Source organism: Ornithodoros turicata, chromosome 3 (assembly GCF_037126465.1).
Source record: "Ornithodoros turicata isolate Travis chromosome 3, ASM3712646v1, whole genome shotgun sequence".
Taxonomy (NCBI): Eukaryota; Metazoa; Arthropoda; class Arachnida; order Ixodida; family Argasidae; genus Ornithodoros; species Ornithodoros turicata.
This window is the reverse complement of record NC_088203.1, coordinates 93,721,992-93,737,868: the sequence shown is the minus strand read 5'-3', so window position 1 is coordinate 93,737,868 and position 15,877 is coordinate 93,721,992. Positions and strand designations below refer to the sequence as shown.

The 15,877-nt window shown below is 45.0% G+C and overlaps 1 protein-coding gene across 1 annotated transcript in view; it reads right to left on the bottom strand.

Moving 5' to 3' along the window:
* Positions 1–15,877, bottom strand: part of LOC135388848 (alpha-2-macroglobulin-like protein 1) — an 81,267-nt gene that overhangs the window by 31,297 nt on the left and 34,093 nt on the right. The window contains exons 20-27 of the mRNA XM_064618693.1: positions 15,676–15,820; positions 12,580–12,772; positions 7,919–8,147; positions 6,520–6,765; positions 5,088–5,139; positions 3,500–3,580; positions 3,247–3,426; positions 290–522 (exon numbers count right to left, since the gene is read on the bottom strand). Coding sequence (XP_064474763.1) covers positions 290–522; positions 3,247–3,426; positions 3,500–3,580; positions 5,088–5,139; positions 6,520–6,765; positions 7,919–8,147; positions 12,580–12,772; positions 15,676–15,820 — 1,359 coding nt within the window. The remainder of the gene's footprint in view (positions 1–289; positions 523–3,246; positions 3,427–3,499; positions 3,581–5,087; positions 5,140–6,519; positions 6,766–7,918; positions 8,148–12,579; positions 12,773–15,675; positions 15,821–15,877) is intronic.

Sequence of the window (15,877 nt, the reverse complement as noted above, 5' to 3'; positions counted from 1 at the left end):
AATCCCGTTACGGCATATTCTGTCGTCAGGAATTCGGGTGATTTTTTTTTGTTTAATAAAAATTTGTCTTAACATGGAACTAATGTTTAGCAATGTTATCAAACTTTAGTTTAATGCACGCTTATGAGTGTGCCACGCAACCCGAATGTTTTCGGGTAGATTCGGGTTAAACCCGAATTTTGCAGATTTCGTTCGGGGGGTAAATATCGGGCGGATACGGGTTTAACCCTAAAAAGTCAGGCCCTAATCATAAGCTGTCGCGGTGTTCAGATTATTGAAACGCTCTTACCCTGATGGGATAGTAATATTGATACTCAGTGTCATTGAAGCATCCGCTAACGGCATCTTGGAGGGGAAGCAAGTACTGAACACTGTCATCAACCTGGGCGCTCGTATCACCGACGACAGTCGAGGCTTCTGTTAGGGCCTGAACAGCGAATGCGGTTACAAAAACAGCAGTGCTGTAGGAGGATGACGGGTAGGAGCCGTCGGGAGCCCTGAATGCCTCTTGGAAGTTGTACGCTAGAAAGAAAAAAAAGAAAGGCAAGTAAAATTAATCATGTAGCCGGTGTACAACATGAGTGCATGTATGCTTCCTCATCTGGACCTCTGGTATGACTTCATAGTGAAAAAGAGAACAGCAAGAAATACTTCTAGTGACGATTAAGGAGGAAATTTTCCACTTAATTTAGGGCTCACTCCCTCAGAACACCCGTAGTTAGTAGGGAATATGATGAGATGATGGGATAATGAGTCAATAATGTTATTGTGTCATTGTACTTGGTATGACATGAAGTGCTCATGGTCAGACACTGCCAGTGCATAAAGGGATAAAAATCGGAATATGAGCCCAGCTCGTAAACAATGAATAGGAGGCCGATGTCCCTCAGAAATTCCATTTAAAAAAAAAATGAAGTACTGGACGGTGCTGCATGATATTGGGCCCGGGACCTAGAGCCGTTGCCATGTTAACGGTGGTTCACCGATGATGCATAAACTCTGAACAGTTAAAGGAGCATTAAAGTGGTAGTATCTAACATGGCCAAAAACTGCTGTCATCTTGTAGAGCAGTATGTGAAAAGCATTCCCACAAAATATTTCTGTCCAAAGTTGTTTCACCACGGTGCAATTAATTTGGAAAATCGCTGCCGCGGTGACAGGCCGGAGCGCTCCAACTGCAGACCACACCCACTCTACTGTGACGTTGGTGGTAGAGAGCCCCTCATTCGTTCGTAGGAAAAACCGTCTGCTATACGAACATTGCGAGCTGTTTCTTGTCGACTTCTATTCTTTATATGATTTATATCACGTTTTCTAAAAAAAAAACAATTCATATTGGCAGCCTGAGAAAATAAGATTACGATCACAAGAGTAATATATCCGTGGCTTCTGTGCAATCTCAGAATTCACAGTAGCAAAAAGCAAGCGATGGCGGAGGTATTGTGGTGCCACCTGTTAGCCACTGAACCAACTGCGCGGTGAAAACGGTCGGACAGGCTGCACACTGTCGAGAAGCACAGGGTTTTCGATGTACAAGCGCAGTTAATTTCGGGCTGCACCACTCGTTCTTCCCGTGGTGTCTGCGGTCCCAAAAAATCGTGGTTGTGTCATGGACAGCCTTCAAACCCTCCGTTTCGGACATCACGTAGCCGGAGAACGCATGGCGTCTCCGAAACGGTAGCAGGCGCTCCGGTCTGCGCGATGTTGCTCACCTCGATCATGTGATCCCAAGCCCAATCAGGAGCATCCTCACCACTTGCGTCACATAGTGACACGCGTGGTGGCGCTCATCATGTGCCTATCGTGAAGGCGAAGGAGGGTGTTTCGCGCACGGGAGGTTCGGGGAGCTATTGCAGGCGTCCCAATTTGGCTACGGTTGCACTAATTGTGGGAAAACTGTTTTCGGCCGCCTAACATTCCATACTGACCAAAAACAGAAACAAAGTTGTGGGCCTCTAGACTGCTCCTTTAAGTGAGCAAGTCTGTCATGAGGCTGACTTGTAGAGAGAATAATTATTGTCGACGGTCAACTACAAAATGTTCTGTGAAAGAACACGGGTAAAAACTAGACAGTAGCAGTCTACTTCAGGATGCTCAGCATTAACCGGTACCCAATGACCCATCCACTTCATTTCCATTTCACTCATAATACCTTGTATTAATTAATAATTGGGTGTTTACGTCGCGAGACAACTGAGAATACCTTGTATGTAGGGGTGCGCGAATATTAGAGTTCTCGAATTCGAATCGAATATCAAACGCTCGAACTATTCGATTCGCGAATCCAATATCCAATGTTCAAATTTTCGAATATTCGACTATTCCACGAATATGAATGACACAACCCGAAGGTGGGCTTCACCTGTTGCTTCCGTGCATGAGGTGAAGCCTGCTTTACGAAATTGCCCTTGTTGCAGGACCAACACAGGCAGGACGGTGTTTTGTTTGAGATAACGTTATCCAAAGTTACTTTCGTAGACATCGTCTGTGGAAGAGGTGGCGCCCCTCCCACATGCAGTTTAGCAGTGCCGATGAGGGACTTTGATTTGATGTTTGTGAGGTTGCCTTCAAAAAGAACTCTCGAATAATGACTACAGCCCACGAACAAGAAGGGTGTCTTACAGATGTCCTTTAGGTCTAAAATTTCAGTAGTGCAACTTCCTAGGGCGAGTGCAAAGAAACTAAAGGGTGTTCATGACAAAGCTGAGGCACGATGCCAATTCGTTTGTTTCACAAATGGCCTGTGGTTGTCTGAAGCAATTACAGCCTCATCCGTGTAACATGCTACTGCCTGACATAAAATTTTGAAATTAAGGTAACCACTCCAGTACTCCAGTAAGTGTAGGCTCACCTGGAAAGCAGGAAGCACTCTCATGTAAAATTAAAGAGTAGGGGCTTTAAACAGAAGAATTGCATGTCTCTCTTGTGACAGTTAATGCCAAAAATATTGCACTAAAGCCACGTGCTTCAAAATGGAAACTTTTAGTGCGAAAGTCACATATTGTAAATTTTGCACGAATATTCGATATTCGATTCGGTATTCGGAATTTTTTCCCCCATTCAATTCAATATTCGATTCGACTTAAAATATTCGGATTCGCACACCCCTACTTGTATGTATACTAATAGGGTAGGGAACCGCCCCATAGGCATCATTATCACCATCAGGTTTTATTATTTTTGTCGAATAGCGTTGTTGTGCACTGTGACAGCGTATGTGGCACCCCCCAGCAGTTTCAACCTTACCTTCCATAATATTTGATTCGAGTTGACTTTTGAGAGTAGGTGACAGCTGTCCCGTAGCCTGCAGATACTTGTACAAGTAGACAGTGCTCGTCAAAAACGACAACGCTTCTTCGATGTCATAGTAGTATGTAAAAAAGGGAGCACTGGCCAAGTTGTTGACGGTGATAGCAAGCAAGTCACCTGATGGAACGGGAATGACAAAAGGACAACTGCATAGGCAAATTGCTCTGTAAAAGCACTTCAAATGACACACCTGTTGCAACAACGAGGACCTGGCGAGACCCTTCCACAAGGTCTGGAGGATTTGCTAGCGGGATCATCAGCCCTGTGTTATCTGCGAAGATTACAACAGTATTATCAGCGCTTTATTACTATTCTTTTACGCCACATCTGCCGGGCGCAGCTTATCGAAATAGGTGTCTGGTCTTGTATGGACGGTATTACACCAGACAGCTCAAGGGGGCGGCGGTCATGGCAACCTCAAGGCCCTCATAGAGCACATGCGCAGATGCACGCGTTAATGTTGGCCTATCTTGCACAGTAATACCCAGGCGGTACATTTTAGAAACGGATTCCCGTGACATAGCAAGCAATGAAGAATTCGTGTACGTGGTCACGTAGACTTTGCAATATAGTATTGTCTTTTTAACCATAACGTGTTAGTGCGGACAGTATCGTGCGGCCAATGCACCGGGCAATATTTCCAACGCCTAGTAGCAGACAGCAGCCAAGACAGCAGCTGACGAAGAGTCAGTGAGTGCCGACGACTTTCCGTCAGCTGTCATTCTTCATGCCTGGATTAGGACTATTTATTTCTTGCTTTTCCCATTTCTGCAGAAGTAGCATGCCAAGTCTTTCCTCTTTTCTTTCTATTAAACGTATACCCTCACCCCTTTAAGATACTATACTTCATTTACAATATCGTTCAGGAACGCTAGCAGAAGTGACACCCCAAGCGACACCAGCGCCTCTATAGGTGGGTGGCGGCTAGCACCTATACACAGATTGAGAGACAAAGTGATCTAGGTGATTAGGGTGGCTTCTGTGCTTCACACATGAACGTCGCGCAATATATCGCACTTTGTAAACAGCGCTTACAATAAATAGTCGTGTCAATAACGATGCAGATGCAGAAGAAAAAAAAGCGCATATCAGAATACGGATGAATTACGACGCTGCATATACCATGGTAAAATATTAGTCATACACATAAGGCGCAAGAATGGCGGAAGAAAACCTTCAGAGCGAGACACGAAAGGACAACAGAGGTAAACATTTTGTAAGGCACTTCAAAGAGCGCTTTCATCTACACAAGATGAGTTCAAAGTTCCGCTACGCTAAACACAGAAGAACGTATTCCACCCACGTGCCAAAAAGACGAGGCTGGAATTGAAAAGTCTCCTCCCGCACAATTTTCAAGAGCAACGTTGAATACACGAAGCAACTGGGCGGTCTAAATATGTCATTGTACTATAAAGGCCCTGGCGGTCTTCTCTATACGTCCCGGAAAGGGTATATCAGCGGCTCAGACCAAAGAGAATTTACAAGAGACGGCCATTTGTTGAATAATTGAAAAGGGTTCAGAAGGTGCAATTTGATTGAAACAGTGCGCGTCACTTCTTTGAGTTGATAGAACCTGTGGAGAAGAACGCGTATTATCGGTATGTGGGGACACGCGTCAATGTTGCAGGAGGTTTACGAACATGGCGCTCAGAGGAGCGAGGGTTTTATACATTATGCAGGATTACATTATTTTCGTGTATTAATCATCGGGCTCTGGATATCGCGCGGTTGGGAAAAAAAAATATTTATAATGAATAAATAGCGACTGAGTTTCCTACCCTGAGCGCATATGAGGTAGGTTTGGACGACTTGAACTGGGTATCCTTCAGGCTACAAAGGGAATGGATATTGTTAGAAGATTCTTTCAAACATGAGCACATCGAAATAACGGCCAGCACAATATTTTGGGAAGGGTTCTATGAGAATTTTACACGGGGAGGGGCATTTCACCCGCGTTTTCGCTTTTCAAAATGCGCTACCAAAGGTGTACGAACTCCTGGGGTTGGGCATATTTCTCTTTGTCCTTCTAATTGAATCTAATCTAATGGCTAGAGCGTGTTTGTTGTGGTTGGACTTGGTAGAAGATGTATTGTTTGGAATGGAACAGATGGGTTTCTTTTGTACGGTGATACATTCGGGTACGCAAGACCAGGGTTTATTCGACTCGACAGAGGCTTGCGTTTCGTCATAGAAGTCCTCTTTCTACCCGTGCCACTCACTGAGACGTTCTTAACAACATTCCCGCAAATGGACCTTTCCGTACAAGAATTTTCGTAAAATAATATATAAAAATATAATATATATAAAATAAATAATAAAAATTTTCGAAAAAATAACCTTTTTCCAACAAAGCATCCACGCTTCGGAAAGTACAGCACCCAATATTGTACGTTGCATGCGTGAGCCAGTTTTCTTGACTGAAAACAGACGTTCCGTACGGTCAACAGTTTCTCTGTAAAGTCGGCGGGGCTAGTTCAGCAAACTGTCCAGTGTGTGCATCTGTGGAAAACATGGAACACGTCCTCATGCACTGCACAAGGTATGCATCCCAAAGAGCTACATTGAAGTCTGCTCTAGACCGCTCTGGATGATTTTTTTTTTTTTTTAATTCCGTGTTAGCGCCACGAAGCAACTGTGGCTATGACTGGTGTACAGATGTGGACAGATGGAGAGAGGACAGCAGGAAGGATTTGGGGACAGGGGCTCTGGATAATAAAGCCTTCGATATACTGTAGCCAAGGTTCTGGGTGTATGGGAACCCAAGAAGAGAGATGCAGTGTTATCAGCGCTTGTCAACTTCATAGTGAGGAGTGATATGGAATCTGCATTTTAGGACAACGTTCTAGGCGTGTGTCATCGAGTTCCTCGTTCCTGTTATACAGTTTGTTTCAATTCCTTTCAATTCCTTTCACTTCTAGGGGATGCAGCTACGCATGTGCATATACAGTTCGATGACCGGGAGGGGTGATGTTCTTCTCTTTTCATCTTTTCATTTTTCTTTTTCCTTTTTGTGGGGTTCATCCATTTAGGGGTTCGTAATGGGGAGTAGCAGAATTCATCAGGTGAAGAATTCAATTTCTTCCCCAATTTTTACATTCAAACTCAACTCGACTGAAAATGAACCAATGCACTGAAGTTGAAAATCTCGTCACTACACGCTTGCCACTACAGCATCAAACTGTTACAAATATTAACTGATGACATATTCACCTTGATATCAATAGACTTGATAACTGTGTCACTGGCATTGAGCGGGAACACGTCGGCATCAGGGAACTGCGAAGCATATTCGGGTCTTGATTCTGCTTCCGCGGACAGGTTCCCGACTCCAACGTGAGTTGCGGTGACGTTGTACGTGAACGACATGGAGTCCGATCCCCCACAGAGCAGCGCGTATGGGAAACAGGGAACGAAGTCTACATTCACGTTCGCGAGGCCGACCAGGTTTACTCTTACCTGAAGACAAAAGAGAACAGTTGTTAGAGGAGCATTGTACGAGGAGGCAGGCGAGCTGGCATGAAATCGACGAAGGCAGCAGCCCTGAGTTTGAGAGATGAAGGGAAATGCGAACCGTGCATGACCTGTGTCGTTTTGTTTGTGTCTCCGGCTTCCCTTCGTCCCTGAAACTCAAGGATGGTTAGACCCTGAAGTTTTCGGGTTTTATATTTTTCCAAATTCGGGGGGTAGAAATCGGGTCAATAAATTGATGTAGAAAATTCATGCAAATTTGGGCAGAAAAATTACCATCAAACTGAGTTCGGGGAGAAATCGGGCATTATTGTAGAATAAAAGTTCACTGTACCATTTATCCAGAGTGCCAGAAGTAAGGGGCAGTTGCATATTTTGTGAGAAACTAGTGTATGTCGATGCCATGAGGTGCCTAGCCTAGGTGCAGTTTTGCAGGTAGAAATCGGGTTTAACCCTAGATACGTCAACCTCAATTCGGGGTGCAAATTCGGGGAAAAATCGGGTTTAACCCTAAAACATCAGGGTCTAAGGATGGTGCCTTCGTCCAGTTGTTAGAGTTAAGGCTCAAATCAAAATGAACGAAAAAGGGTGTACCTCGAGAAAAAGTGATCGAAATCCCAGTTGCAAAATAAACAACGTATTGTAAATGAATGATATCTGACTATAAAATGAGCAGTCGCCAGCGACGAACTTAGACTAGCCTAATTAAGAAACTAATCAACATGCTGCTCCATCGTGGAGGACCTCGATATTCCCGCTTGCCAAATCCCCAATCTCGAAATTCACGTTCTTGAAACATGGAAAATCAAGGAGAATGCTCTATTGCTTCGTAAGATGATATGCCATGTGTAAAAACATGATATCGCTATGTAACCGCTCAAATTCACGGGTTCCCTGCTAAGCCTAACAGCTGCTTAAATGTGTCTTCCTTTCGCTAAAACAACTCTGACAGACATCGAAAACCTGCGAATTTGAGTAGTTAAATAGTAACGTTGAGTTTTTAAACACGGCATACCATCTTACGAAGCAATAGAGAATTCTCTTTGATTTTTCTCATTTCTAGAACGTGAATTTCGAGATCGGGAATTTTGCAACCTGGAATATCGAGGTCCTCCCAACTTTTCAAGTTCTGGAAACTTACTGCAACGCATTCCTTGATGAAGCTGAAGACCGTCAGAGTAACCGTTGCAGATTCTCCACGTATTAGGTTCAGTGGTAGGGTGAGAGTTACGAACAGTGGTTGGAATGCTGTGACGTTGGCCAGGTTAGATATGCCGAAGCCAGCCGTGGGATGAACGCAGAGTGCCATGCCTTGCCAAGTAGCGATTGTGTCAGGTAGTGTCTCTGTGAAGACGACCTTGCCATCCAGACTGCACAAGCATGTTGAGATGACTAAGCAAAAATAATTTAGAATTTCTTGCAGCGAAATGTGAATTTGGCTGCATGTCATTTGGGGGCTGCAATAAATGAAAGCTCGAAGCTGTACTGTAAAAGTAGAAATTTTTGGCGAGGATTTAATACTTGCGAGTTTCTCGATCGAACTTTCTTCGCGAAATTAAGGTTCCGCGAAATATAGGTAGCGGGGATGAAAAAGTATGGGCATTGGAATTCGCAACGATATGAGCTACACAAAGAGAAATAGACTTACTTGACGATCTTTATTCTCACAACGTTGTTCTTGTCAAACATTTCTATAATTGCAACGCCGCTTCAACATCAGTAGTTTATTCGCATACTGTATCACTTGGCATTGCAGACACCTGCTTTCACAAAACCAGCATGTATGTCATTGTCACAGGATTGGAGTTCACGGTAAGCCTCTATAAGCCAGTTGGCACGTAGAGTCTTTATGACACCGCCGTCAGTGTGATGAACCCCCGACCTTCCTGATCCCGCGATTTCCACTTCCGTACGCTTCCACACGAATTCGCGAAATTAAGGTCCCGCGAAATATTCCCGAAATGCGCTTCCACACAAATCTGCGAATTATTAAGGCCACGAAATTAACCACTTTTACAGAATTTTAGAGTTACGCATGAAGGAAGGTCAACCCTATAGTTCTCGGCAGCCGCTGAGCACGTCGTGTGCAGATATAGCCATAGAAATCTTACGGAGAGATGCTAGAAGGAAAGCTGGGGAGGAGGATCGGAGGAGAGCAAAGCACTTGAACGGGGCTCTTCCCTCTCTCAATGTATGCGCTCGGAGGCAGCCGTATTGAATCAGCCGAGGAAACGTCGTGTATTTCCAGCCCGTGAAAGCAGCCACAGTTCCAAAAGCTGTTGCAACACTTGCTCGGTTGCTCCTCTGCTTCCGTCGGCTACATATTTTGTCAGTGTCCGCCCCTATCCAGGCTGTAGTCAAGGCTGGTTGAGGCAGCGGCGGAGACGGCGTCCCCATGTGGCGTCCGTGTCATGTCTGTTTCTTCGTGTGTGTGTGTGTGTGTGTGTATGCGTTTTCATATATCGTACGGTTTCATGGGCTCTGGCGGTGTGTTACTGTTCCAAAAACATTTTTGGTGTTATGTTTGCTGTATGCTTACTGGATTCCTTTGTTTGCATGCGCCGCGGCGACAGTAGCTGATTCAATATGGCGCTCCCCTCGCCCGTACGTCCCAGTTTCGGAGGTTTCCTTCTAGCATACTCCTTAAGATTTCTATGGATATAGCAGATGCCATGATGTATGTCGGAGTGTGAAGTGGCACTGTCGCTTGCCGTCAAGATTGACCGCTGCCCCCATTGGACTCGTGAGAGCCAATCAGAGGCAATCAGATGAGTGCGCCTAGGGTAGCTACTACCAGATCCGTAGGACAGTCCCTCCACGAATTTGTGACGACCTGCTTAATTGCACCTCGACTTCAATCTCCTGTCTGAACTTTCCCGGCTAACCGACCTCCCGAGACCTACTTCATGCAGTAGGTTGGAACTAACATCTCAATTTTTTTTTACGCGAAAATGTCTAAGTTCGGTTTGGTAGCCACGTCAAAATTTACAATGCAACAAAATTATGCCGAATTTCATGACGCAATAACTCTGTGAGTAATAAACCTATAGCAACCAAGCGGATAAATCCAGATAGCTGACACGTGTAAGGTTCTAGCTAACAAGGTCATTGTGGCGGCTGACGCAATCTGTGGGTATGGCGGTCTCCTGCGAGAGACGGAAATATTGGGGCACGCGTACCCCAATATTTAGCTACCCCAATACCCAAGCTAGGACGCAGATCAAGGTGTCGTTGGAAAGCGCTTGAGAAGTTCTACCTGGACCTTAAGCAATATCGGCTTCAGCTTTAATAACCAGCATTTTATAAATTTGCAAAGTTGAAGCATCAAAATCTTGAGCATATATGCATATCATATATATATACAAAGGGAAAACAGCCGAAAAGGGAACAAGGTACAAAGGGAAAATATATATATATATATATATATATAGAACAAATAGGTTAATATATCAGATGGCTACGAAGTTGAATAAAAGTGAAATAATAAGACTTGGACTACAGATTACAGGAACGTTAACAAAAACTAATTTATTTAATGGGCAATTTAACATATAGATTAAAAAAAAGAATGGTCGACGTTTCGACAGTGGCACTGTCTTCGTCAGGACAAAAGGACCTTTGTCCTGACGAAGACAGTGCCACTGTCGAAACGTCGACCATTCTTTTTTTAATCTATGTGTTAAATTGCCCATTAAATAAATTAGTTTTTGTTCACGTTCCTGTAATCTGTAGTCCAAGTCTTATTATTTCACTTTTATATATATATATATATATATATACTACAAAATTTAGGTTCGAACGACCAGGATGTTGAATATAGATTGGGGAGAAAAGACACCAGAGACTGAAGTAGGGAGTAGGGGAAGTTATTTATTAAGCTGGCATTTAAACTAAGGGTCTGGGGAAGTCTACGTTTCGGCGGAAGCTCCGCCTTCCAGTCACAAGACAGTCCCGAAGAAGGCGGAGCTTCCGCCGAAACGTAGACTTCCCCAGACCCTTAGTTTAAATGCCAGCTTAATAAATAACTTCCCCTACTCCCTACTTCAGTCTCTGGTGTCTTTTCTCCCCTATCTATCTCTATATATATATATATATATCATATGTTTGTAAGTCAAACGGCGCCATGCCAGTATTGGACAGCTGTTTCGGCCTTCTTGGGCCTCATCAGCAGTACGTAGGCAGGCAACGTTTGAGCGGATGGCGTCAGAAGGTCACTGACTGGTCAAGACTGGCTTTGCATTGGGCTTTCAGAGGTGCCTTAGGACACCCTGACGGGAGGCATCACGTGTCACGTGACCTTCTGACGCCATCCGCTCAAACGTTGCCTGCCTACGTACTGCTGATGAGGCCCAAGAAGGCCGAAACAGCTGTCCAGTACTGGCATGGCGACGTTTGACTTACAAACACATGCTATACGTGCAGCCAAAGAGCTCCTGCTAATTTTTTTCCCCTTATATACATATATCATATGTATCATCATATATATGCATATTATATATACATATAAAGCATATATGAGACTAAAATATGATCAGAATCGAAGGAATCGGTGATCAGAAGAAAGACCATCTCGAGAGGAACCCAAAAAGCCCCAAAGTCCAGCACAGAGCGATCGAGAGAGCTACAGGAGTGCCGAAGAAGATTAGCGGCACAGTCGAATTTGACTGCTGGCGCACACAGCGAGCCCTTACCCTCTACCAGCGGGGCAACTTCAACTTGTGCGACTGTGAAAGTGACCTACAAAGGCAACGGAGTGCATCCAGAGGGGAAGAAGAAGGGGGGGGTGAGGAGCCAGAGCCAAGCAAAAGAATTGGAAATCACGACGTTTTCATGTGAAACACTACGGCTAGAACACAAGTGAGCCCGTCCCCGATTTTTTCCTTTTTTTTTCTTTTACCAATCAATGAAGCAAGCAGAACAAGGTCGGGGGTTCGAGCAATTATTCCCACTCACCTGTTAGATCTTCCTTTGACTCGAGAAGCTTTCAAACCACATGAAGACCGAGCCTGTACTCAATAAGTCGCTGCTACACAAGCTAGACTTGGTGGATGACGTAAATTGCGGCGTTGTCACAAAGCATGGGACCACTGATCGCGTCCTAAACGTGACTGCCGCGCACACGATTCATGATTGTGCGCGGGATATGATCCTTGGAGAAGCGGGGCTAGTGTGGAGACCCCATAACATCACGGAGTTTCACAAGTTTTTAGCTATCTAGCTCATAGCCTGGACAAGGGTTGTGTTGTGTGCGTCACGTCCATCAGCCGCCTGCTACCCTGATGTCATCTCATCATGATTATGGGACTCTTTGATTTGGCGGCACTAGTCCTGGAAAGTTTCGTAATGGGACTGTTCGTCGTCACTACCATTAAAAATAAGTCGTTGTTGGAACACTTACACAGTTAGTATCACTTTTAATGCGTTAGCATTAGAAGGCTCATGTCAAAGGAAAAACGTCGGTGTTGGTGTGCGGACACGAGCAAGAAACGAGAGGGAAGGAGGTACTATCACAGGAGCAGCTTGAATGAAAACAACGAAGACGGAGGTTCACCCTTAATGGTAACCCTTAAGTTAAACGTTAACACGAACCCGGAAACGCAGAAAGAGGAAGAAAAAGAATGAACCAAAGGGGAAAAAAGCAAAACAGAAAGGAGGAAGCACAAGAACGAACCAAAGGCTTAACGAACGCATTTCCAAAGGATCCACCAATGGATCTTCCTAAATTTTTTATCCATCCTGAGAATACCAGAACGTTGATACTAGAGCACAGTAATAACATGACGGCCTTATCTGTCGACTCACCCTACTCGCTCGATCTGCCATAGCCAAGTTTCGGGAAAGAAGTCTCGAACGGTGTCCTGCCCTTCCACCGACTCAGCTCCAACTGATGGTGGAGCTGCAGATGGTGGTGCTGCAGATAGTGGAGCTGCAGATGGTGGAGCTACAGAAGCAGCGCCAGCTCCACCCTGTCCAGCTGATTCAGCTGATAGGCCTCCTAATGTATTGAATACTGTTTGACGTTTCGAGGATAATTACGCATACCTTGCTCATAATTACAATGGACCTTTTCCGACAACGCGTATGCGCATGCCCAGCCCCTGTGTCCGCCATCTTTGAGCGGAAAACATCGCTATTGGACCCACCTGCGGGCGACTGTCATGTTCATTGTGGGGAGATAATCGGTTTCAAGGTTACGCGGGCGTTTGAGGTCTGGTAATGAGTACAATGCGCTTTCACTCTTTCCGCATTCTTCTTCCAATCTTCTCTTGCTTATACTTTCCCACGCAACGCGCCAGTCCGAAAAGTGTCACCATTATTGGGGGGAAAGACATGACGTTCGACATTCCGTCGCCAGGGCGACGCGAATATGGAAATGGTCCATTGAAAGCAATTCTGACCGTACATTTCCTTCAATACCTCTGTCAGACGGGCACACATACGGCCTTTAAAGCAACGGCGCTAAGAAAAGGCCGTAGCTGAAATATGGCCTTAAACCCTGGGAGGCTGCCAGACGGTATCCGTCAAGGCGTTTCGCCGGTGATGTGTACGGCGATAAACACATCTGGGAACGTTGAATGAAATGTAGTCAAATCACATTTGTTCTCACTGCGAGTATTTGGAAACAATGTTTGGTTTGCCCTTAGCCAATTTGAAAGACAGCACACGCTATGTGTTTTGAAGCGATTTCGATGCTTTGTTGTGCGGGCACAGTTTTGGATGCAGACGACACGGAGTGCAGTGGTTCGAGGGCATCACTACGAACTGACAAGATATAATGACAAGCAAAGTGCAAATATTCACCAGAAAAACTGAAGGTGTTGATCACGAAGAACGTTCACAGAACATTACGTCTCATAAAACACCATTTCAAACTGAAGGAAATCTGTGCCATCTTGTTCATGGCGTTTGGCAACGAGACTTCGACAGTTTCGGGGGAATGCCCAGCTTCATTGCGGGAGCTCCGTTGCCCTTACACCTGTTTTGTCTCAAAGGCCGGATGACTGACCATCTGGCAAGATCCTAATGCACTTAAGGCCGTAACCGTTAAGGCCGTAACCGTTAAAGCCGTAACCATTAAGGCCGTAACCGTTAAGGCCGTAACCGTTAAAGCTGTAACCGTTAAGGCCGTAAGTGCACCCGTCTGACAGGAGTATTAGTTGGCTCATGGTAGTTTGAAAGAGCTTGGAGGAGGGATAGATGAGAAGTAGCTTATTAAATGTAATGGCATCACCATGCCAAACTTGTCCACATTTTTCCTACACTCTGAGAAAAAAGTGGGGAGGATTTATGGCTTCTGGTTCCCCAGCTTGGAATTTACTCACCAGAGCCTGAAATTTACTCTCCTACACTGCAAATATTCTCTAACCTTAGCATAAACTTTGGAGAAATCTAGAGTCACTAAGAGTACAGACTAGTCTAGAGTACCGACACTGAGTTCCAAGAGCGAGCATGCGCCATCTTGTTTCTGCGCCACGATAGCCACACGGATTATGCCATTTATCGTGCGCGTTCCTTCCTCTTGCAAGTGGCTCATCACGGTCGACAGCCTTGAGCTCACCTTGACATCCTCGGGACACTCTGGTGGACAATACGTGGATTATCGCACAACAATCATACACACTCCTCTATCCCACAGCAAGCATCATGTTAGCAGCCTTTGATCTCCAACTGCGAATGGTACTGGTGTGGTGCGGAAACAAGATGGCGCTCCTGCTCTCCCTTGGACCTCAGTGTCGATACTCTGAGGCGAAGCTTATTCAGCGACTCTAGAGAAATCAGTCCCGAAAAGGACCCATGTTTGTAGCAACACATGTAGTCCCCAAAAAGGATTAAAATCGTCAGAGTGTAGTCCCACCCCTATTTCTTGGAAACAGCGGATGTAGCAACACAGTCCTTCCGGACAGCCTCTTACAGCCTCGTCACAAGATATTTTGAACCTCCTCACACGTTGCAGGTGGCATGTTGCAGGTAAGTATGATCTCAGGTGCATCCTAGGCCAAGCATTCTTAGGGTTCTTCATTTTCGGGTTAAACACAATTTTTCACGATAGTTTCCTCTCGAACAAGTTTTCAAGAATTCGGGTAAAACCTGACATCTACACAAAATCCTTGTCGTTCTACGTAAACCATTGGAAAAGTGAATCATAATAACAGCAAAGAGGGCTATTTGTGACAACCCTATTTGTCCTCCCTTTATAACCTCTCCTACAGCAGTCAAAGGCGAGCTTTTGTGGAGCTCGGGCAAGTGTTTGAATAATCATTCATCATGATTCACTGCCCCAGTTCAGAGTGGAAATATAAAAGTTCTTGTTTCTCATCCCACATTCTCAGAAATGGACTTCACCGCATAGCACGCTCCTAGCCAACCATCTTCTCGAACGACATTGTTATCTGCCCTGACTTGTTGAAAACGGGAGGTGTACGCCTTTTTTGTGACACTTATGCTGTTCACAATTGTCACAAAAAAGGCGTATGCCTCCCGTTTCAACAAATCAGGGCAGGTAACTATATCATTGGAGGTGATGGTTGGCTAGGAGCGTGCTATGCGGTGAAGTTCATTTTTCAGTGTGCTGTGTCATAGCAGTGACTTGGTTCATATGCCTTTAGTTTCACCCGAAAATTCCCCGATGACACATCAAACAGAGATCGTAGCGCCCGATTTCTCCCCGAATTCTCGTGTGTAAATAGCACCCGATTCCCCCCCACCCCCCCAAATTTTTGAAAAATCATAAAACCCGAAAACAAAGAACCCTAATCATTCTTTGTTTTAAACGTTATTGAATGCACTTCTACTCAAGCACAGCGAGGTCAGGCACGTGTAGTCAGGCTGTAGCCTATCCTGCTTATTGAAGTTTATCATCGACAGAAAGAAATATTGGCACACTTGTGCAGTACTCACGGTCGTATACGGGATAACCTCTATCGTAGTAGTAGTAGTAGTAATCATACTGAGCGATCTGCGGGAGGGGATATCCAGGGAAAGCACGGTTCGGACAAGGTCGAGTTTGGAGGCGAATGTTAGTGAACACGACCACAGCAGCATCCTAAAACATGCATTCAATACAAAAAGAATATAGGAGGGTAACACAGTTGCTAAATGT